This window comes from Globicephala melas, chromosome 1 (assembly GCF_963455315.2).
Source record: "Globicephala melas chromosome 1, mGloMel1.2, whole genome shotgun sequence".
Lineage (NCBI taxonomy): Eukaryota > Metazoa > Chordata > Mammalia > Artiodactyla > Delphinidae > Globicephala > Globicephala melas.
The window spans coordinates 1,461,828-1,485,235 of record NC_083314.1 but is presented as its reverse complement, the minus strand read 5'-3'; the positions used below and the strand labels follow the sequence as shown (position 1 = coordinate 1,485,235).

The following is a 23,408-nucleotide window of genomic DNA, read 5'->3' as shown; positions in this document are numbered from 1 at the left end:
CCCGTTACCTCTGAGGCCGCTCCTCGCACAGCGTGGCTCCGCTCCGGGCCGGTGACCGGGGCCTCCCGGAGGACCAGCCAGGGTCCCGCCGTCGCCCGCGGCGTCCTCGGCCGCCTCTGGCCGGCTTCCCGCCCCGGCACAGGAACCAGGTACACGTTACCTGATTAAGCTTCAAACGGTGACACACCCAGAAGGGGAGGGGGAAGGGCGGGGTGGGGGCACCTGTGATCTGGGATCAGCTCCGAGGAGGAGAGAGGGCCACCCTAGGCTCCGCTGATTGGCTCCTGAGTCCCCCAGCAAGACTCACAAAGCTCGGGGCCGGAGCCCAGGGCCGGTGGAGATGCTGTCCTCCAGGGCTGCCCGGCCCAGGGCCAAGGGAGGGCTGGCACACCCGGCCCGGGGGCGGGAAGCTCCAGAGCCTCTAAGACAGGCGTCTGTGCAGCAGGAGGGCGCTCGGGCAGTGCACGGGGTCCGCAGTGAGAAATCCCAACGGTTGGGGGAAGACTGCCCCGTCTCCAGACTGGCTTTGATGATACCATTTTGGGTGCTGGGTGATCACTGCACACCCCTGGGGCTGAACCGGGAGCTAGGACGCCAGCCTCTGCGGGGACGCGGCTCCAGGACCACCTGGCAGCTGAGCCAGAGGGGCCCTTGGAGCTCACCCAGGCCACCCTCCTCGGTGGTCAGCGGACGAAGCTGGCACCCCGAGCGGGCAGGGCTGGCCCAGGACACACAGCCGGCTGGTGTGGCCTGTGGAGCGACAGCCCAGCTCTGTCTGGCAAAGCCTGCTGACCTAGGGGAGTCAGCAGGAAGGGGGCAGCTGTGTCCTGGCCGCTGCCTCGTCACCCTGTCGCATGTTGAGTCCCGTGCGGCTTCCTCGCGGGCAGGAGAGTGGGGAGTGGGCTGAGGGGCCCCCAGCACCCCTTGAGCAGCAGTGGGGAGACGCCCCTGCCACGCAGACACAAACCACACCCAGCAGACACTTACACATCACCCCGTGAGGTGAGTTACTATTCCCGCTTTTCAGCTGAGGAAACAAAGACAGATTAACTTGCCCAAGGCCACACAGCTGGAAGGGTCAGCGCTGGGCCTGGACTCAGGCAGCCTGGCCAGTGTCGCCATGCTTGGCTGCTACACGATGAATCCTTTCTGGTAAAGTCCAGGGTCTCCAGCCCGGGGTCTGTTTGGAGGCTGGTCTGAGCCGCCCTGCACCATCGGGCCAGCAGAACCTTGTCAAGACCCCCTCTCAGTACTCTGTCACCCTGTTAGGCCAACGGGGGCACTGGAATCTCAAGTTGTCCACAGGTGTCAGAGCTGATGGTGGCCCAGAAGCCAACTGGCCTCACCAAACCAGCACCATTGGCACGCGGCTCCTTCCAAAATTTCTCCCCCAGTTCTGCCGTTTCTGCCATGTCTGAGGACCCCTTGTACTCGGTGTCTTCCTGATAGTTTTCCTTACGTGTACCCACTTCCCTCCTTTCACTTGCCCTTCACATGAACATTCACAAAATCATGCAGTTCACGTGCTGGTTACATTTTGATCCAATGCACAGTAAGATAATCACTTGCCCTTCACATGAACATTCACAAAATCATGCAGTTCACGTGCTGGTTACATTTTGATCCAATGCACAGTAAGATAATCACATAACTACTAGAAGAAAAAGCGCTCTTCTGGGCACCACCCGAAGTCGCCTTGCACATGTGGGCCGCCCTTGGGCCCACGGGCTGGCTTCAGGTCTTCCCTCTCCATCTGGAGAAGCTGACGCTCGGACAGATTGTCTGCGCCCGGTCGCACGGCGACGGACAGCAGGGCTGGGGCAGGGCCAGGCTCCGGACGCCCGGTGGAGCCTTACCCTGCGTGTCCGCCCTGATGCAGGAGGCCGAAGAGGCCAGGGGCCTCGGGTCAGCCGGCCTCCGGCTGCTTGACCCACACCCGGGGCCAGGGGGCCACGGGACTCATCGCCCCCTGGGAAGTTCGGGGCAGAACTTCTACAAGGTGGGATCTGCCTGAGGGCTCCGGGTTTCTGATGTCACAGCGCAGGAAGTCCCCCCGGCATCTACAGACCCTGGCTGGCGGCTGGGGGTTATGCTGTCACAGTGATGACGTGAGTCAGAAGACCCAGCACCCCGCAGGGCTGTTCTAAGCGCCTTAGACACAGTAACGACGTCTTCCTTACACCCCCCGTGAGGTGCCTGCGGCCCTGGAGTGAGAGGCAGAGCTGGGGTCTGCGCCCGGCTGCTGGCCCAGAGCTCACGCTCTTAACGCCCCACCCGCTTTACTGGATGGAGGACCAGCCTTCTGGGGCTTTGGTCCCTGCCCCTCGTCTCACGAGCACTTACTACAGGCCAGGCCCCGGGCCGCAGTATCATTACGGAAAAGGAGACTGCCTCGGACAGGAGGGATTGGAAGGGCTGAGCGGGCTCAGGAAGCCAGGTCCATCCCGCTTCCAGGCCCGGGCATCCCCCGGGCACTCCTGGCCCGTGGGAGTTGCGTGGCACGGAATGCAGGTGCCCAGGGATGGACAGAGAAGCCGGGCCCGGGCATCCCTCTTCCGGCCCTCAGCCACCTCTTCAAGCTCGGCCCCCGCTTCAGCATGCCCAGGGCAGAGCTTGGGAGCGGAGGGACGCAGAGCCTCCTGGGCACCTATGGCTGGCACCCCCTCCACCCCCGGTGAGTGTGTGTCTGGGGGGCCGTCAACGCCCCTCCAAGGGTCTCAGAGTCCCCACCAGTAACTCCCGCCAATTTGTCTGGGGTTGATGATCAGAGGGGCTGGTGGACGATGGCCTCAGTAAAGCACTCAGGCCCTAGGGGAGCTCCCTGGTGGCCCAGTGGTTAGGATTCTGGGCTTTCGCTGCCGTGGCCCGGGTTCAATCCCTGGTTGGTGAACTGACATCCCGCAAGCCGCGAGGCGTGGCCAAAAACAAAATAACCCCTCCGGCCATAGGCCACGGGGAGCCCTGGAGAGTCTTGAAGGAGTGAAGTGACGTGATCGGAGTAATGCGAGCTCCCCGGTGCTCCCCACGAGAACCCCAGGAGAGATAATGAACTGGGCGGTGGTTGTCGGGCAGAGGGGAGGAAACGGGTGCCCCAGCTGCCAGGACTTCGTGAGTGACCGGAAGCGGGACCTGCAGCCCAGGGAGACTCAAGTCTCCAACGAGCTCCTGGTTTCCGGCTTGAGCACCTTGGCGACTGGTGGCACCACCGACGCAGATAAAGGAACTAAAAGCAGCCGATTTCCAGGCAAGGATGCGTTTATTTTTGGACGTGCTGATTTTGACAGGCTCTGTGGGCCCCAGCGGGGAGGGTCCGGCTGAGAGCCAGGTAGATCTGGAGCTGGGGGTCAGGTCTGGGCTAGAGTCGGAGATTCTAGAATTAACGTCAGGAAACCACCCGAGAGAAAAGCCTCGGAGAAAACCTCCACGTTAAATTGTACATTGAGCTGAGCGGTCTGAGCAGGGAGGCCCGGGAAGCCGCATATCTGGGGAGCAGGATCCAGTGTCAGCGCAGCGTAAGGGCTGGGAGGGCGCGAGCCGAGGACGCGCTCTGGGTCCAGCAGTTACACTCACCAGCACCTCCACCTGTGGAGGGCTCGGGGGAGGGACTGAGTGGGGACAGGGAAGGGACCCCCATAGCCAGAGCTGAGCGTGGAGCCCACAGATGGGCCTTTCAGGACGGGAGACTTGAGTGTGTTGATAGGCTGGACGGCACCGGGCAACAGGACGAGCTTGGAGGTGATGGCGGTCCCAGGGAGAAGGGACGGGTGGGTTGGCCTGGAACAGGAAGCAATCTCCAAGGTCAAAGCAGTCGGATTAATAGGAAGGAAAATTGCAGGTGGGATGAGGAAATTGTGAGATCACCCCTGACGGCCTTGCTTTTCCCCAAGCAGTGAGGCAAGATTTCCCACGTTAGGGAGAAGGAAGCTTGCCTAGGGTTAATGCCAAATGCAGGGGCGGGGGCAGTGGGAGGGCGCTGGGAACAGGACAGGCTGGGCTGGAGACCCGTGGTTGGGGATTCGCAGGGTTAAGAATGACGCAAGGAAGCCAGAGAATGAAGGAGCTGGTCCGGGTTAGGGGTGGAGGGGGGAGCCCAGGAGCGGGACAGCCCCTCGCTCCCCGTTCCCCGCACGTGTCGCTTGACCAATTCCAAGGCTCGGTCCCCAGGGCCAAACCGAACAAGTTCTTCCCAGGTGGGAACAAACCCTTGAAGAACAGTGTGGCTGTTGGATGGGAGACAAACAGGACTTCTGAACACAACACAAGCACTTCTTTCTCAGGTGAGGCGGGGAACAGCTCCTCTGGCCTCTGCTGCGCTGGCTGCAGGGACCCTGCTCCAAGGTCACGCACAGGAAGGCACCGAGGCACCCCTGGGAGTAGTTGTCCGAAACCAGCGTGTGTGCGAAGTCAAAGCACATTGAGAGGCTGGGTTCCTGGCTGAGTCCTTAAGACACTGAAGAATCATTCCTGACCTTTTACATTAATTTATTTTCACATACTGGGCTTATTTACAGATAACAACAGCGGCCTGCTACAGACCAGATCCTTAAGACTACCCGACGGGTCAGATCACCGCAGGACTCGACCAAGACGCAGAGAAACAACAGCACTCGAGGTCTCCCCTGGGCAGTGTGGCTTAGAGGAGTACCTGGCAATCTGAGACACCAAGTCCTGGACTGGCGATTGATAAGCCGACACACCCATCTACCCACTGCTGGAAAGCATCCCTATCGTGGAAGAACTCGCGGCCCACCGAGGCCTCTGAAGCAGCGGGTGGCCTGCCCGGCACCAAGCGTACGCCGGGCAAACGAGGGCGGAGGCGCAGCCGGCACCGTGTCCTCTGCGCGGCCACCTGCGGCCCACGTACCTCCCGCTAACCCGCCGCAAGCCTCACGCTGGCCCAGGACCCGTCAACCCCGCCCCTCCACTGCGTCCCTCGCTCACTTCCAATGCCAACCCCAAGTCTCTGCTCCTCCGGAGCCCCGCCCGTGCCCTTCAGTACCTGTACATGGCTCTGAACTTGGGCACATCTTTGCAAACTGAAATGCCCACCCCACCAAGACCCTGGCTCAGGGCTCCACACGGAGCCTTCTCGACACGTTGACTTGGACAAACCCCGCGGGAAGAAATTCCATCAGATCCAGCTGGGCCGCCAAGCCCGTTCCTGCCTGGGTCCCAGATGCACCCCTGCCACACTTCCGGGACGGACGGATGGATGTGACTCAGCCCTGGCGGCCCCTGGAAGCTTCTCCTGGCAGCACCCTTTCCCTGGCTGCCCCCACCCCTGAGTACCTGCTGGTTTTCATTTGGGGAAACATATGGGCTTTTCAGTGAGCGCCACGTACTGTACCTGTAAGATACTGCCAACAGACACTGTTCAGAGTTTCAGGGGGCTCTCCCACAAAGGTGAAACACAAACTCAGGGTAGTTCCTAAGGGCCAGTTCACCCACTGCCCCTGCAGGGAATGGAGCCTGAAAGGAGCAGCGACCCCGCCCAGGCCCCCCGTGGGCTCCGTCCGCCACAGCCACCTGGACTGTGCGGGCCCTGCCTCTCTGCCTGGACCCCTCAAGGACAACGCTCCTGTCCCCTCTCTGGGTCCACTTGTGAAACACTCGTAGTCCTTGAAGTCTCTTGAGATCCACAAAGTGAGACAAGACAATTTCAGGAGGCTTCCTTGATTTACAGGTAACAGAAGGATGACATTCCTCTCCATGCACTGGTACAATGAAATTCAGGGGCAAGTGTCAATCTGCGGATAGGAGCCCAGGTGCGCAGAGCCACCGCTCGGCCTCGGGGTCCTGTGGTCCCACCAACGGCTCAGCAATTGCAGACCGGGGCGGGAGGTGGGGGGGGCACTGCCTGGCTTCCGAAGTGGGAGCGGGGGCCAGGAGGCAGAGCGAGCAGGGTCCTTGGTTCTGCTTGCATTGAGGGGAGAAGAGGAAGGGGGAGAGAAGCCGGAACAGCGTCCAGGTGTGCCCTGAGGACGACAGCCGCGCTGTGGCATCAGCCTTCCCCGCAGAGCCGTCCCGAGGGCTGGAGTGAGGCTGGGCCAGGGCCGAGGAGTCGGGCCGGGAGGAAGCCGGCCGTGCCTTCCCGTCCCACACTCAGCTCCTGATGACCGAGCTCCCAAGGTCTGGAGCTGGGAGGGTGGCGAGGAGGGAGCAAGGTGACGGGGTCGCTCCAGTCCCGAGGCCCCCAGCCCTCCCCACCGAAGACCACCTGCGCAGGCAAACTGAGACCATGGGCTCTTCCTAGATTATGCAGTTGAGCACATGTCAAAACAGAGAGAGAAGGAAAAACGCCCCGGGCTTTAAGGGGGAGACCCGGAGGGCAGCACTGAGTGGCCAGCTCCGTGTGGCCTCCGGCCCTGCCCTGACCGTGGCCCGGCGGCACTGCTGCCTAGCTGAGCATCTTGTGCCGATCGAAGACTGTCTTCCGCTGTTCCTGCACCTGCAGCTTCCACCGCTGCTGCGCTCCCTCCACGCGCTCCAGGACTGTGTTCGCCCGGGGCCCGGAGAAGGTGGCAGCCGCCACAGAGCGCGCGTCCTGTTGCGGGAAGAAGAAGAGGCTTGGCACCGCGAGCCGGGGGGTCTCAAACGCCTGACATGGAAAACAGTGCCAGGAGAGCAACCCCAAAGGCCTCCCCGAGGGCCCATCCAGCACAGGGCGCCCGCGGCTGCGGGATGGGCGGGGGCTGGGAAGCAGGAGATCTGGTCAGGCCCGGCCGCGCCCCAGACTCACTCCTGACCCTCGAGAGGAGCGCAGAGGGTCAGCAGAGAGGACGCGATGACCCTGTCGTTCGAGGAGAGGCACCACGTGCCCCCACAGCTGGTAGCGGACTGCAGAACCCCTCGGCCCTGCCGGCCACGGCCAGGACAGCGGGGAGACCCCCAGGACCTGCTGGGCCGGGCCTGGGACCCCAGCTCACTCCCCAAAGGACAGTGTGTGCAGGGTGAAGCTGGGAGCTCGCCCTTCGTGCCCATTCCAGATCCAGAGCCGCTCCGGCCGCCCTCCCCGCTCTGCCCCATCCCCCCCCCCCCACCCTCAGAACTGCCGCTGTCGTCAAAGGCAGCATCTCTCCCTAATTACCACTTCTCTGCCTCTGAAGCTCCAGAGCCCATGCATTTCCTGCAGGACCTGAACCTGATCTCTGGGGGGAACTGGAGCCAAGGGCCAGGCCCACAGCCCGGGGGATTTCCTCCCCAGCTCTCCCTTGCCTCTCATCTCGTGCCACACACCTCTTAAGGGATTAGCACACCTCTCTAAGCCCAGGGCCTCCCAGCAACTGCAACTCTGCTTCCAATGCCCCGAGCTGGCACAGCTTCTGTTGCCATGCAGCTGCCAGGCTGGGGATGGGGGCGGCGGGCGGTGAGGCTGGCAGGTCGTCACTGCCGCCCAGAGCTCTGCCCAGGGTGAGTTAGAGACGGACGCTGCCCCCAGGGAGCCCTCGGCCCGGGACCCCGAGGAGCCCGCTCTGCCAGGCTGGACGAGGACCACGGCAGCACCTCAGGGGCAGGTGCCGGAGCAGCAGAGTCGAAGCCAGGACCCTGGGCTCTACAGCTGCCCCCTTCTCCCGGCCTCGGCCACTTAGCGGCTGCGTGTCCCCGACAAGCCACTTGATTTCCCCAAGCTTCAACTTAGTAAACCCGGTCTTCTCAGGCTTTTCTAAACACACAGACACACACACACACACACACACGCACACACACAACACTCAGCATGACGCCCCCTGACGCCCTCTACCCTGCTCCATCTCAGTTTCCAGTGCTGGTCATGACTCAGGACCTCGTGGGTGGCGCCCCACACCCTGACACACGGTTTATGCCCAGGAGCGGGGTACGGCAAGGTTACATACAGTAACACGTGTAACGTCCTCAGCACACTGCTGTCAAGCTGGAGCCCGCGGGGTGCTCAGTTTCCTTCCTCCCCAGCAGTTCACGGTGGGAAGATGACTGTGGCATCTCACCCGGCTCTGCACCTGGGCTCTGACCTGGAGCACGACCCTGGCTGACGCCCTGTCCTCTGAACCTGCTTCCCACCCACGGATGGAGCCTGCAGGAGCGTCTTCTCGGGGATGGTGGGCGCACAGCGTTCAGCGGTGCCTGGCAGATCACAGGCGCTCAATTCACAGCAACTGTCAGTGTGAGACCCACTCCCGGAGCCCCCGCGCAGGAGGGGGGACCTGCCCTTGAAAGGTCACCGGTGTCGCTACTTTTCAGATCGTCCCTTCCCGGTTCAGGACCAGCCTCTGCGTGGCCGTCTAGGTGAGGGGGCACTGGAGACCCCCGTGGGAGGCTGTCGGCCCCCCAGGACCGAGCTATCCCGGCTCCGGGGCTACAGAGGCTTCTCTCCCCGCCGGCCTGCCCACACTCTCGTCCTCCTGGGAGCCTGGGGGCAGGCCTGGCGGGGCGGAAAAGCGCCCTTCCTGGCCCCGGCTGCTCTCCTGTCCCATCGGGAGAGTGTCTGGAGGGAAAGCAGAGGGAGCCTAGAGCAGCGCGTTAAGGAACAGCTGGAATTCACCGCATTTCCACAGGACCACTTGTTTTTCCTTCGTGTAAAGTCTTGGCAAACAGGTCCTAAGCCGGGAAAGCTGCGGCTGAGAGGCTCTGCGCTTCCACCGCTAATAGTCTGATTAACGGGTGTTAGAGACGCCACGTCTGTCCCAGAAACGCTCAGAGCGGGGCCTGGTCCTCACCCGCTCTGCCACAGGGGAGATGCTACCACTTCCAACCCTCTTACCCCCCGAGCTGGCCTCTGGGCAGCAAGGGCAGGAGGGGGAGCCCTGCCGACCAGGAGGGAGGTGCCTGCCACGGGGGCTGGACGGGCCTGAGGATGAGCGGCCCTGGGCGCCGGGCGCTCTCTGTGCTGCACCTGGATTATTCCCGGGCTCACGAGACTGGCTCATGGGCCACGTGACTCTCACCTGCGGCTCTGCCGCCCAAGGTCACAGAGGATTGGGACCCGTGTCTCCCGAGCCCCACATTCAAGCCCTCTGGGCTGGCCTCCCTGCCCCCGGCCCCACCATCCCTCAGCCTTCCTGCCTGCAGTGAGGGCGGCCCTTCAGGTCAGGGCCCCACGGCATCACAGCAACCACGCTGAGACAGGAGCTCAGACTTGGAAAACTAACCAAAGGGTTAAACACCAGGACAGCGAGTGCAGAGCTGGGACTCCGGCCCAGGATCACAATCCCAATACCACGCTGCTAACGGCTGGGCCACGAGGTCCTGACGGCCGTTCTAGAGACGTCCGCCAGCCCTGCCCTTCCTCGTCCCCCTTCCTGCTCTGGGCTCAGGGGGACGAGGGCCCTGTCCCTCTTGGGCTCCTCACCGCCCTGGGAAGGGAGGGTCCCCGGCTGCCATCACTCCTGCACACCCCTCTCTCCCCCACTCCTGCCCAGTGGGCTGTGGTCTCAGGGGACCCTGCAGAGCTGAGGCCCACAGACACCCACAGCCTTGTAGGAACCCTCCCTTCTCTCTCTTCAAAAGGGGCCAAACCTACACATCTAGCACAGCTCTGTTTGCCGTTTCTGCCCCAGCAAAAAGGCTGGCTTCCTCCTTTCAAAGGGCGTCTGAGCCGGGGGATTAGTCCTGATGCTGCTGGAATCAGGAAAGGCAGCGCCCCGCACCGGGGGCCCACCGGGCCGGCTGGCACCTTCAGAGGGAGCGGGGCTTTCATCTCCTCAGCGCGGTGGGCCAGGCCCCCTTCCTCTCTGTCCTCGAGCCCCAGGGCAGGAGCTCCCGGCTACAGGAATGGGGGGACGACCCAAAGGGCCCCCATGCTGGGATGCGATCGACCCCCCGACTCCTGGGGTGTGGAGGGGAGCCTTCTCAAGGTCACTGGGTTGCACAGGCCTAGAGCCTGACTTTCTTCCGCTTGGGGTGAAAGCTAAGTCCCCCGCCCCGGGGGGGCCCCATCCCTCTGAAGGGAAATGCTCTTCAGAGCATTTCCAGAGATTCAGCTCAGCCAGGCAGGGCCTCCTCCCCTTGCCGGCCCCAGGCCCGGGCGCCACCGCGGTCTCCGCTCCACTCAGCTCCAGGGGCCCCAGCACTTAAGCGGCCCCGCCCCACCACGAAGAGCCCCGCTGCCAGGAAGCCTTCCCACACTAACACCCAGGAAAAGTCAGCCCCAGCTTCCCCCGCCCCTCCCCTGACAGCCTTCTATCCCGCATGCCTGACCGGGGGCTCTGCCCCTGAGGGCGGGCCCGAGGTCTGTGCATCTGTCTACACGGGCACCTGCAGGACCTGAGTATGTCAGGAGGAAGAGAAACAGGGACGGGGCGAGCCGGGGTGCCCAGGGCGGGGCCCATAAAGAGCCGTGCGGCTTGCCCTCCCTTCGGGCTCTGCAGCCAGGTGGCACGCATTCCGGGGAGGCCGCGGAGCCGTGTAATCATGGCCCATCTCTCAGCCGCTCCCCAGCCAGGGCTGCAATTACCGCACGCATCCCCTAATCACGGGGTACTCACCCGCGCCGCTCTGCCCCCAGCAGAGCCGCTGTTACCGCGCGTTAATAACCAGGTAGGCGTGCGAGATTTCCTCCTGGGCAGAGAGACCACCCAACTGCCGGCCCCCCCATGCCCGCCTCCCAGCCCCAGCGCCACTGGCTGGGCGCGTGTCAGCAGGAGGCTGGGGGCACCCACCCCCGAGGGGCCATGGGGTCCAGGGACGGGCCAGGCCCCCTCCCTCCCTGGCCGTGTGCACGCCTGCCCCATGCGGCCGGCCGGGCAGCTTCACGCTGAGGTCTGAGCCCCAGCCCCTCTTCTTGGCGGGAACCTGCCCTTCCCAGCTCCACCCGCTACGTGAGATGCTCTCAAGGGCGACAGCCGGCCGGCGCTGCCGCCTAAGCCTGGTGCTCTAGTGACCACTCACCCCTTCACCTCGCTCACCTGTGTCCCTGCAGGAAGAGTCCCTCTTACACGTGTTAACCTCCCGGCTGTGGTCCTTCCACCCCGGCTTTACGTAAACCAGGGTGAGGCCGAGCTCTCCGCACCTGCGCGCAGCTGGTCCCCAGGGCAGGAAGCGTCCTGAGCCCCACCTGCCCGCAGATGCCACCCTCTGGGGCACCCCTCCTCCCTCACTGCTGTCTCGGGCACACGTGGCGGCTGTGTAGGCCCGAGGGGGCGAGCTCGAGGGGCACAGGCCAGGAGCCCCTGACACCGTCACAGCTCTGCACGACACACACCACCTTTCACTCCCACAGAGCTGCCTGCGCCTCCTGTGTCCCACCCCGGGCTCCCCTGACTCTCCGGGTACACTCTCCAAGTCCACCGTCAACCTGACACCAAGCTCTGAGCACCCACATGGGGCTGCCTGGCGGGCTCACTGGCCCTCTGCTAGGAATGCAGGGCGACAAGGAGGCTCCCCGACCCGTGCACTGAAGCTGCTGATGCCAATCAGGGAAAACTCAAGGCTGCCCCCGCTGAGGAGACACTGCGGTCCGGGTGACGCACAGGACACCACACGGGAGAGGAGCCACTGGAGCGCTGGGGGAGGGGAAGACCGCCCGCCGAGGCCCCAGGGACGCCGCGTTGGGCGGAAGGGCCGCTACCTCGTTCTCCTCCTCGTTGTGCAGCCGCTCAGTGTAGGCGTCCGGCTTTCGAATCAGAGGGTCCACCAGCATCAGGAAGGCCATGTAGAGCAGGAGGGCGCCCACCACCGACAGGTAGATGACGATGATGACCTGCGAGCGGAAGGGACCCAGCTTGCCCTGCGGGATGCCGCTCCCCTCCCTTGCAGTCTGTCTTCACCGGGCAGTGTGGCCCCGAGTGCTGCCTGCAGACAGGCCAGGAGACCGCGGGCGCGGAGAACGACCCACCCCACCTTTGCTGACTGTGCCCTCGGTGGTCGGGACCCCACAAGAGCCACCAGTTCTCTGGCAGCACAAAGATGACAGATGAGGCGCCCCCAGGAGTGGAGAGCGGGGAGGGGAATCTGCCTGGCCAGACGGGGGCAGGGGGAGCGCCCGTCAGAGCGGGGAGAACCGAGCCCTGCTGAGGGCAGCACAGGGTGACGGGGTGGGAGCTTCAGTCCCAAGAGGGCGAGTCACCTTCAGGGAGCAGAGGGGACAGGCCGCGGCCACAGACACACACCCCCCACCGTCAGTCACAGCAGGAGGTGAGGCTGGGGCAGAATTACAGGCCTGGAGAGCCTCCCAAGCTGCAGTCATTTTTGTTTTACAGGAAAAACAGAGTCAAGGAAGCTAATGAGATGTTTCCCAGTGTGGGTACTCCGGGCACCTTAGGCAGGACTCCCCAGGACACTGCCCTCCACGGTCAGTAACACACCACAGTTACTGGGGCCACAGTCCATCTCCAAATGTCCCCCAGGGGCTGACACTCACCTGATGCAGAGCCCCCCAGGCCACGCCATCACCCTCAGTCCCAAGAATACCAAGTGGTGGATGTGCCTGGAACCCAGATTTGCCGTGACTGCAACTCCTAAGCCTCTTCTGCTCCCCAACTGCCATCTGTCGCTGGCGACCCTAGCCCCGTGTCTACGCTGTGACGGGAGCCGAGCTTAGTCCACAGCCAAGTCCAGCTGGACCACACGCCTCCCTGACTGGGGCATCTTCAGCCAGGGTGAAGGATCAGAACTCTTGCCTGTACCCCAGGAAGGGGGGGGGCTGAAGCTGGAGGGGGTTCTCTCTGGTCTCTTAGCAAGGACTACAGGGAAACTGGGGGATTAAGATGTATCTGATGAGGTCCCCACGTCAGGAAGTCCCTTCCAATCTAAGGTCTTGGGGACCTGGTCCCCCAAGCGTGGGGCCAGTGGATAAGCTCAGAGGGGAAGGGGTGATGATAGGGAGGGTGGACAGGCAACCGTCTCCACGTCAGAGGGGACAGGATGGGCACCATGGGCCAGGCAGGGAGGGCAGCGGTGAGGACCACTTCCCCTTCAAAAGAACCTCGAAAGGGAAGCCCGAGGGCAGGCTCAGGGCTGCTGCCAAATTCCTGCGGGTTCTTTCCTGATGCTATTTCCAGACCCTTCACCAGACACGCAGAAATAAGCTTAAGAGCTGGACCAGGAGAGGCTTCTGTTGGAAATCCGCAAGCACGGCCAGGCTCGCCCTGGTTGGGGTGTGGTGGTGCTGGGGGCTCGTCTGCCTGGAGGGGACCAGGGATCAGGCCTCTCCATGTCCTCACTGTGTGTTGGTGGCCACTCCACCACCTCCCCTGAATTCACTGATGCCCATGAGAATGGGGTTCAGGGGAAGCAAGGGGGGCGTCTGATGGCCATCCTGCCAGGCCCGCAGCTCTGGAAGCTTAACTAGACTGCAGGCTCCGGAGGGCGGGCTACCTCCGCTCCATCATCCCTTACGGTGCCCGGGACACAGCAGGAGCCCCGGAAATGTCTACTGAACAAACGAAAGGCGAGAAGGGAGAGGAAGACGGGAAGCGTGGGGGAAGGGGTCTCAGCCCCCCTCCCAGGTACCCCCGCGAGTGTGATGGCGTCAGAGGGGAGAGCGGCCCCAAGCGGGGTGGGAAGGAGGTCCCTGGGTTGCGACCAGGCCAGCCTCGAGCCAGCCCCCCAGCCCCGAGCAACGCTGCAGAAGCAAACAGGACAGGACGGAGGGCGGGGCGGGGCCCCGCAGGCCCCCCAGGAAGAGGGGGTGGGGCGGGGCCGCGCAGGGGCGGGGCCGCGCAGGGGCGGGGCGGCCGCCGGGCACCTTGATGGTGGTGGTGCTGCGCTCCTCGTACTTGCACTCGCACAGCAGGCAGTAGGCCTCCACGTCGTGGCCGGGCACCGGCATGGGCTCCACCACGTGCAGGCAGTTGCTGCAACAGACAGAGGGCTGTGGGGGCAGCCGGGGGGCTCCCCAGGGAGGGGAGGGTCTCTGAGGGGTCAGGCTGGCGGAACCCCTTTCCCAACCCACAGCCTCTCGAGGCCCTGGCCCTCCGCGACTCACCGGGTGAGTGTCCCAGCGGCACAGACTCCACCCCCACCCCACCCCAGTCCCTCGGGTCCAGGGTCTGTCCCCGTGGCAGGCAGCGTCTCCGCCAGGCCTCCTCTGACCCACGGATCCACCACAAGCCAGTGACTGCCGTCTTCAACATCTCTGAAACCCACTTCCCTATCCCCTCCCACTGCTGTCTCTCAGCCGGGCCCTCCCACCAGGAGCCTGGTGCCCTGGGCCCGAGCTCCTCTGGGAGCTGCACCTCTGGGAGCTGCACCTCTGGGAGCTGCACCTCTGGGAGCTGCACCTCTGGGAGCTGCAGGGGTGGCGCCGGATGACCCTCCAGGCCCTTCCAGCTCTGGCCCGGGCTGTCCCAGGGGCCCTGAGGCTCAGGCGGGGTTTCTGGCAGAGGCGCCAACAGCGTGGGCTGGCATGTCCTCCACAAGCCTCTGCTCCCCCTAAAAGTCCGTATGTGGAGGGTGTGATTTGACCTGAACCTCTGATGACCCCACTTCCAGCGCTGGGCACGTGGCTCCCTGCTGGAACTCAGGCCCTGCCCGGGGAGGGGCCGCCGGACAGGGCCAGGTCCACACCCAGCACTGGGGCATCACTCCTGGGGCCTCCCCTCTCCGGGGGCCTCTACCAGCCTCTGAGGGCCAGATTTCTCCCTGGGTCTGGAAGGTCACTCTGGTGCACCAGTGGGACGTGTGGGTTCCCCACAGGGATGTGTTCTCTCCCCAGAGAATCAGTGAAACCGTGACGTGTCCCTTTTTGGGGATCAGTGATAGCGCCGTAGCGGAGAGGGTTACTGGAGGGCAAGCTGGTTAAGTCTCCGCCTTCTGCAGGTGATGCGTGTAACTTCTCTGGGCCTCGGTGTCGTCATGGACACGTGAGGACATGTGTGTGTTTATCAGCGTCCTTCAAAATGTGCTCCCTGGGGCACCCCAGGGCCCTCTGTGCGGAGGGTGGGAGGGAGGGGCCCCAGTCGCTCTGCTCAGCGGGGGCCGTCCTGACTTCTACACAATGTGTTTCCAAAACAGATTTGTTTGAAGCCTGTATTTTTAAAAGTGTGAGAGACACTGTACCAGCCAGCTCTGGGACTGTCTCTCTAGTGCACTCCTCGGGAGCTCCACCATCAGGGAGAAGGTGTCGGGGTTTCTGCCCCTCACAGGCACGAGGACCCCCAGCATGAGACGGCAGAGCGCCTGCAACACGGGAACGTGGCATGTGCCGCTCAGACACCCTGGCTTCACACCCCTCCACCAGGGGAGGGCCCAGGTGTCCTCCTCGCAGTGGAGGGACCATGCGGAAGCGGCCTGAGGACACACCTGGTCTCCTCTGGCCCTGGCCTGAGGTCTAGGATCACAGGGTCAGGCCCCACCCCTCCCCTGCAGGGCTCCAGGCAGCCTGCGATGCCTCCCCTCCCTGACAGGCCAGGGTCACTGGGTCCCAGAACCCTGGGGTGTATATCCCAGCCTCAGGTTCCACCCACCAGCCTTCGTGGAACTGTTCCTCAGGCAGCCCCCCAATGCTGCCTTCCCAGGGGAAGGAGATAAGCCACAGCCTGAGAGGTCCAGGTAGGACTCCATCCTCCGTGGCATCCACGCTTGGCTTGGGGCCTTACTCTGGCCCCAGTGCAGAGACAGTGCTGGTACAATGTGGGGGTGCCTGAGGGATGTAGCTGGTGTCGGGCTGAGACAATCTCGTCGTTTATTCCTGACGCTATTTGAACTGTAACCACAAGATACAAGGAGGTCACAGGGGCTTCCCCAGGGCTCCAGGTCCTGGGGCTTTGTAACTCCATCAGGACGGGCAAAGACAGAAGGAAACTGGGGCTTCCCTCTTGGGCTGTGGCGTAAGTTGGCCTCTTCGTGGCCTCTAGGAAGGCATAACAATATACATTACTAATACTATCAGCCGACATTCATACGGCCTCACCATGTGCTGGGAACTGTTCTAAGTGCTATACTTACTTGTACATGCATTGCACAAGTGTGCGTGAGCCCACACACACACACACACACACACACACACACACACTCACACACTCTTATTTAATACTCAAAATACTGCCACCGCTTTACAGATGAAGAAGCTGAATACACTGGGGATTAAGTAACTTGTTTCACAATGAACAAGGAGCAAAGCTAGATTGAAAGGCAGGCAGGGTCGATCCAGAGTCCGCATCTAACCAGACGGGTTCTCAGAAAAATCACACACTCGGAGCTGGACAGGTTCAAAACCCCCAAATGCTGCTCTGGACCAACTGCTTCACAATCACTTATTTAACAATCACTTATTTAAGAAAAAGCTTCTGCCATGCCCCAACCCCCATATTCACTGAATCAAAATCTTGGGCAGGGGGTGGGGGGTGGTATCTAACATACAGCATGGTGACTATCGTTAACAATACATGTTAACAATTATGTACACTTGAAGCTGCTAAGAGAGTAGATCTTAAATGTTCTACCACACCCACACCTGCATGGTTACCCTGTGAGGCGATGGAGGTGTTGTCTAACCTTGTTCCACAATAGATACATGTATCAAATCACGTAACCTTATACAACGCCACATGTCTGATTCATCGCAATAAAGCTGGGAAAAACAACAACAAAAAAGAACCCAAAAATCATGGCGGACGGGGTGCTGGGACTCTGTATTTTCTCAAAGCCCACCTGGTGATCCTGACACCTGACCAAGTAGAGGCAACGCTGACCTGGGCTCCCCCGTGTGGCGTAACCGCTCCACGGGGATCAGATGCAGGTATCACCGCACCTGCGCTCAGAGCCCTCCGGGATGAGGCGCCCCTGCTCCTCAAACGGCCTGCACAGGAAATGCCCCCTCAACTCACTTCAATCTGGTTCCCTGGAGCTCTCCTCGCTGGCCCCAGTCCTACACCCAAACCACACGGTGCGCCTCAGAGCACGCCAGCCCCTCTCCTGCCCTCTCAGCTGCGTGTGTCCCCAAGTCCTCTCCTTCTCAGACTATTATTCCTTAAACCGTTCTTTCCAGGAGAGCATGTTGAAACGTGCCTTCAACAAGCTGATGTCCTTTCTCTGAATGATTTTTTGATTACTTCTCTCTTTCTTGAAGTGAGGCATCCAGAATTCAAGACTCCAGGAGTATAATGTAAATTCTCTTTGGGCCTCAATCTCTGCAGCTATAAAATGGGGACACAACCCATCCCACTGCCTTACAAGGTGGTTAGACACTGGCATCAAATGACGCATGTAACAGAGCTTCGCCAAGCGCACGCAAGTAGGCGAAAGATCCCCCGGTATGTGGCTCTAATGTCTACCTCTCCCGCCTTCTCTGTTACCATTTTGCAGATATGAACAAACACCCACATCAAAGCAAATCAAAGAGCTTCCCTGGTGGCGCAGTGGTTGAGAGTCTGCCTGCCGATGCAGGGGACACGGGTTCGTGCCCCGGTGTGGGAAGATCCCACATGCCGCGGAGCGGCTGGGCCCGTGAGCCATGGCCGCTGAGCCTGCGCGTCCGGAGCCTGTGCTCCGCAACGGGAGAGGCCACAACAGTGAGTCCCGCGTACCAAAAAAAAGGCAAATCAAAATCCACTCCTCTGACCAGGAACCCCTCAGCTGGAATTAAAGACACGCGGACCCTATTTCTAATCGGTTGTGTGACCAGGGACAAAACATTCCTTTGTAAGGTTCTCCATAGAAATGGGAGAGCAAGCTTATCCTCCAGGGGTCCGTGAACCCCACTCAACACCCACAACCTCAAGGGCCAGCCTGGGCAATGCCTTACCAGTCCTTCTGTGACACATTCTGGTTGTAAATGTGTCCACTGATGTTTCTATATGGTGGACAGATGCATTTGCACCGGATATCTTCAGAACTCTGCGAGAGAAAGCACATATCAGGTGGGCAGGGCCCCTGGGTTCAAGTTCTAGCAAGACTCTGCACTTTCAGTTCCCTGTTCCACAAGGTGACCATATGAACGCTCCTGACCTGCCCCCATGCCCAAGTTCAGCAGGAACGACTTCTGCAGGAAGGATGCTACATCACAGGGTCCTCGAGAAACTGTCTGGGGGCGCGAATGATACTCACAGGCTACCCAGGGCTGCCACACCCAGGGCTGCCGCTCCCAGGTAGGGGGCTTGGGGGAGGAGCAAGCAAGGTGGCAGTCCTCTGCTCTGGGCCTCACACCTGTGTGTGTACCCGGGTCCAGAAGTCTTGGCGGCTGGCCTCTTCCCCCAACCCCACCTCCAACTTCCTAGGTTAGGATCAGGGAAGGAGAAGGCTGGGGTGAACCAGAAAAAGTGGACGCTTCCATGGAAACACTCAAGCAACCCCTCTGGAAGTTCTCCCTCCCTGGAATGGGTCAGAGACAACAACACAAAATTTGCATTCGAATTAGCATTCCCAGGAGGAAGTGGAAACAAAGCGAGACTCAGTCCGATTCAAAGCCTCAGTGACCTTCATAATCTCGAATTCCAGAGACCTACCCAAACCCAGCTCCCGGCCATTACCCCTAAGGAATGGAAGTTACCTCGAGTCCCAGCTCGGGGGTGGGTCCCCTCCACCCAGAAACCTGCCATCTGTGCAGACTTCACACTCCTCACATTACGCCCACTCCTTGGGCTACTGGAAGCTCCGACTAGGGCAGTAGGCACCCAAGAGCAAAGCAAGAAGGTACTGAGAACTTAGACAACTTCCCCAAACACAGAACCCTGACCGGAATTCCACCTCCGGCGTGCCAGATCGAGACGCGTGCCCCGCAGACGCCCCCTCTCCTGGAGGCCTGCAGCCTAGGGCCGAGAGAACATGCACCGGCACGGCCCGAAGGGGAGTGAGGGGCCGGGCTGGAGCAGCAGCCCCCCCGGGATGCCGGGGCGCAGGCAGGGTGGTCGCGCATGGGAGCTGCACCTTGTTGGCTTGGGCTGGGAGCACCAGCAGACTTGCGACCACGGCCACCAAACACAGGAGCTTCATGCTTCTCAGACTTCCGGGGCCGGCAAGACCGCCCACCTGGAAGAGAAATACTGAGGCGGAGAAGGGGCGGGCGGCCACGCAGCACCCTCGGCCCCGGAGCAAACCGCCCTGCTCGGGCATGGTGAGCGGGTGGGAGCTGGGCCCGGGGTCCTGGGCCTTCCAAGCCTGGTCCGCGAAGGGGCGTCCCTCTCCCCCTGGCCTCGACTTCCACAGCCCACCTGGCGCGCCGGGCCGCGGGGCCTCCTGGGCGGGGCCACGGGCCTCGGGTCCGCCGGACAAGGCCGGCCAGCGACCCCCATCTCGCGTTCCTCCGCCCTCCCTCATCACCGCCCGCAGCTCCTCCCGCTCCGGCCGAGGGAGAATCTGGGGCGCGAAGTCTGGGAGCCCCAACCCCACAGCCAGGCCGCGGGCCCCGTACCCCAAGGCCCTCGCGACCCCCGCGACCCCCGCAGCCCCCCCCCAACGCACGCCTGCTAACCTGCGAACCCCGCCTTGGCAGCACAGGACCTGGCCGGACCCGCCCCTCCAGCTTCTATTGGCTGCTGGGGATGTCGCCAAGGCAACAAGGCCCGCCTCCGCATGGGCGCCGAGGCTCCGCGCAAGGGAGAGGGAGGCATTTCTCAACCCTACCATACAGGAAAAGGGAGCGTCTGCAAGCGAACGAGAAGCTGGGAAGATGTGGCCTCCTTGCGGCCGCAGAATTCCACCGCCGAGCTCCCTCCTCCCTGTATTCAAAATCCAGGGTTTCGGAGCGGGCCTAAGCTGTTCAGTCTTGCCGTTTTATAGAGAAAGCACTTGATAAACAATAAGCTAGTAACAACAATAACGCTAAAAGCAGATCCACAATTTGGAGATGTTATCTGAGTCGCATCTTTGCTGCAGAGGGCGGCCCCACCTCTCCTCCCCCTCCCCGGCAGGAGGAGGAACCGGGGCGGCGAGGGGCGGGCTGGGCCCGTGAAGGGTGCGCCCCGCAGCTCCCAGCCTGGTCCCCTGGTGCTGGTTCTGGACCCGGCAGATGGGGGCGGGATGTGCGGGGGGCGGGGGAGGTCCGGGCCGCTGAGGGGCAGGGGTGAGCTCGGTCCAGCTGCAAAGGAAAGAGAGAGGAGTCGTCCGAGTCTAGGGCACCGACCCTGGTGAAGACACCTGGGCTTTGGTCCCGCTCTGCCACTAAGCAGTGGTGTTACCTGGAAGACATCTCCCCTCTCCCGCCTCTGCTTCCTTGTGTGAAGGGAGTTGGTTGGATGCAAAGACCCTTCAGTCGATATTTTGGGATTCCGTTGTGGGGGGGGGGGTACCGTGGATTGTGGTGGGCACTTCCTATGGGGATCGTTGGGTCCCTCCTACTGATATGTGTCCCTCCCTGTACCCCCTCCGCCTGCAGAGTCCCTGCTTGCTGAATTGGGTAGATTTAAAATCCGCCAGCTGGAGGACCCACAGGAGGTACCACAGTGGCACACAGAGCTTGTGGGCTTTGGCCCTAGGCCAACCAGGGCACCAATCCTGGTTCCTCTCGTACTAGTTGTGAGAATTGGGGTGGTTGGCTTATCCTTTAGAGAGCCTCGGTTTCCACATCCATAAAATGAGGATAATATGACCTACTTTCAGGATATAACGAATCTATATGTGCAAAGCACCTGGAACAGTGAGGGCTCTGTCAATGGAGACCGTAGCTCATTCTGGAGGTCAGAGTAGCTGCTTTGGGGAACAGGCTGGGACAGAGAGAGGATGCCCGTCCCGTGGGGGCAGAAGGGACAGGTCAGGCACTGGAAAGGCACCCTCCCTCCCCCCCATACACCTCCTATGTGGCAGTGGAGACCTTCTTGGGGACAAAAGCAGAGGGCCGAGTCGGTCACCTTCAGCTCATGGTCCTCTGACACCTGACACTAAAGGTACCCAGTGCTGGTATCACCATCTTTTTTTTTTTTGCGGTACGCGGGTCTCTCACTGTTGTGGCCTCTCCCGTTGCGGAGCACAGGCTCCGGACGCGCAGGCTCAGCGGCCATGGCTCACGGGCCCAGCCACTCCGCGGCATGTGGGATCCTCCCAGACCGGGGCACGGACCCGTGTCCCCTGCATTGGCAGGCGGACTCTCAACCACTACGCCACCAGGGAAGCCCTGGTCTCACCGCCTTCACCACAAAATGGAAGCGAGGCCTCCCAGCTTCCTCCGTGCGCCATCATCCTGCACTTCTCAGGAATGCAAGGATGTGTGCATCAAATGATCTTTGACTCTGTTCTCTCCTGGCTCCACCTCGAGTCTATGCCAGTGACCCTAAGGGACAGCCATCATTGCCCTGCTGGCATACTGCACTCTGTCCTCCTGCTTCCATCCTGTCTTCCATCCAATCCTGTTTTCAGCACCTCGCTCACTGCTCTGTAATCCCTGCGAGCACCCTATCGCATCAACTCGAGACCCCTCCACCTGGTGTCCGAGCCCTGGCCCTCCCATCTCAGCTCTGGTTACCCGCACCAGCTGTCTCCCACACTTGGCTTTGCTCGTATGAGTCCTCTTGGCAGGATGTCATCACCCCCTCAGCCTGCATCTCTTTCAGACCTCTGCCCCAAGCGCTTCTCTTCCAGAACCTTTTCCCAGGTAGCCCTACCTGACCCAGTGCGCCTCGTTCCCACACGTCCTCCGTGGGCCCTGCGTTTAAGAGCTAGGCCATTGAGAGGAGGCTGAACCTCTTTCTTCAATCCAATTCCACAAGCGTGTGCCGAATACTGTCCAGACGCCCCAGGGGACACAACAGACAAGCCACATGTGAACCCTGCTTTCAAGATGTGTCTTGTAGAGAAGGCATGGAACCAGAAGGTAATTTAATATAGTTAAATTCTGTAGAAGAGTTTCTGCACTAAAGTGTTTTTGGAACACTACGCACCCAGCTCTGTGCTAGTTGCTAGGATATATCAGTGGACAAGAGAGACCCTGTCCCTGCTGTCATGGTACTTGACATTTATTGCAGGAAAATGACAAATCAACAAGCCGTTACAATCCAGGGTGCTGGAAGCTGTGGAGAGGAAGATCTACAGAGGCCCATGGGCCAAGTCAGCCCGGAAGGTGGAGAGGATGCTTTGAAGGTCACGGGGGCTACCGGAGCTGGGCCAGTGCGGGGCAGAATAATGCCCGCCCCAGATGTTCATATCCTAATTCTGGATCCTGTGAATATGTCACCTTACGTGGCAAAAAGGACTTTGTAGATGTGATTAGGTGAAAGCCCTTGGGATGGCGAGAGGACCCTGGATTATCAAGGTGCGCCCAGTCTAATCAGGTGAGTCTTTAAAAGAGGAGAAGCTTTTCTGGTTGTGGTCAGAGAAAGATGTGAGGTGTGAGGACAACAGCGGGGTCAAAGACACTGAAGGTGGAGGAAGGGGCCACGAGCCAAGGAATGTGGTGTCCTCTAGAAGGTGGAAAAGGCCGGGAAGCAGACTCTCCTCTGGAGGCACTGCTGACACCCTGACTTGAGTTCGGTGACACCTGGGTAGGACTTCTGACCTACAGAAATGGGACGTCATAAGCGTGTTTTCCGGGTTTTTTTGGCCGTGCCGCATGGCATGCAGGATCTTAGTTCCCCGACGAGGGATCGAACCCATGCCTCCTGCAGTGGAAGCGCAGAGTCTTAACCACTGGACCACCAGGGAAGTCCCAAGTACGTGCTGTTTTAAGCCACTAAATTCATGGTAATTAACAAATTTAGAAAGTTAATCCAACCAGGAAGGGTGGGCCAGGTTTGGCCCAGAACACAGGAGCAGGGTGGTGAGGGGATGGTGTCCCGAGTGGAGCGGGGGTAGCGGAGCAGAGATGGGCTGGGAGGAGGCACGTAGCGGAGGAGCATGGGGTTCCATTTGGCTCAAGCCCAGGGCATGTGATGGGAAGGGAGGGCAGAGAGATGAGCTGGGGCCAGACCTTCATGCCAGCAGGGCCTGGGGGAGCTGGGGAGTGAGCGGGGCTGCGGCTCGGGTTCTGGGACTGGATTGAGGCCAGGCAACCTCAGGTGCAGGCTCTGTCCAGCAGAGGAGGCCAGTCCTGCTGCTTCCTTGCGGGACTGTCACTCTTCATCCTGCCCACGTTTGGAGCCCTAGGGTTCGGGGCAGAACGCAGGCCCTGGTTTCCCTCTCCTGCACCTGCTTTTACCCGAACAGCTCTGGGTCAGTTTGGCCTTAAAGGCATCTGAGCCAGAGCTGAGGGTCTAGTTTCCTCCCCACTCTCTGTACCCGTTCTGGGCACTCCTGGACTGGGAGTCATCGTCCCCAGACTGTGCCCACCCTCCTGGCATCCATGGCACGGCCCTTGTCTCCCTCTAGAACCCCGCAAGGCCTGTCTGTCCCGTGTCTCGTGGCCTCAGGCTCCTATGAGATGACTAAGTTCCTGATTGTTCCATTAGCAGCCACGACTCGGCCTTCCCAGGGGACAGCCGCCCCAAGGGGTCATCCGACCGGAACAGAGAACAAAGCCCAGGCACTGTGTGGAGCCCTGACACACCCCTCGCAGATGGCAGGTCAGGGTCCCTAGAGGTCCTGCGACAGCGTGAGATTCCCTGAAGAGGTCTCCCCTCTGCCCACGG

General features: G+C 61.3%; 1 protein-coding gene across 3 annotated transcripts; it reads right to left on the bottom strand.

Moving 5' to 3' along the window:
- Positions 1–3,237: 3,237 nt before the first annotated feature.
- TMEM9 (transmembrane protein 9) lies at positions 3,238–19,738 on the bottom strand. Of its 3 annotated transcripts, none has more exons than XM_060289386.1 (6): positions 19,325–19,738; positions 18,781–18,882; positions 17,660–17,751; positions 13,661–13,769; positions 11,543–11,674; positions 3,238–6,544 (listed from the first exon to the last, which is right to left on the bottom strand). In XM_060289386.1, exons 2-6 carry the CDS (start codon positions 18,844–18,846, stop codon positions 6,398–6,400), a joined length of 546 nt encoding a protein of 181 aa, XP_060145369.1. In that variant the 5' UTR covers positions 18,847–18,882; positions 19,325–19,738; the 3' UTR covers positions 3,238–6,397. The 3 variants fall into 3 exon arrangements, with proteins under 3 accessions (XP_060145369.1, XP_060144936.1, XP_030700153.2); XM_060288953.1 differs by lacking the exon at positions 19,325–19,738 and adding an exon at positions 19,065–19,278; XM_030844293.2 differs by lacking the exon at positions 19,325–19,738 and having other exon boundaries at positions 18,781–19,286.
- Between the last annotated feature and the right edge of the window lie 3,670 nt (positions 19,739–23,408).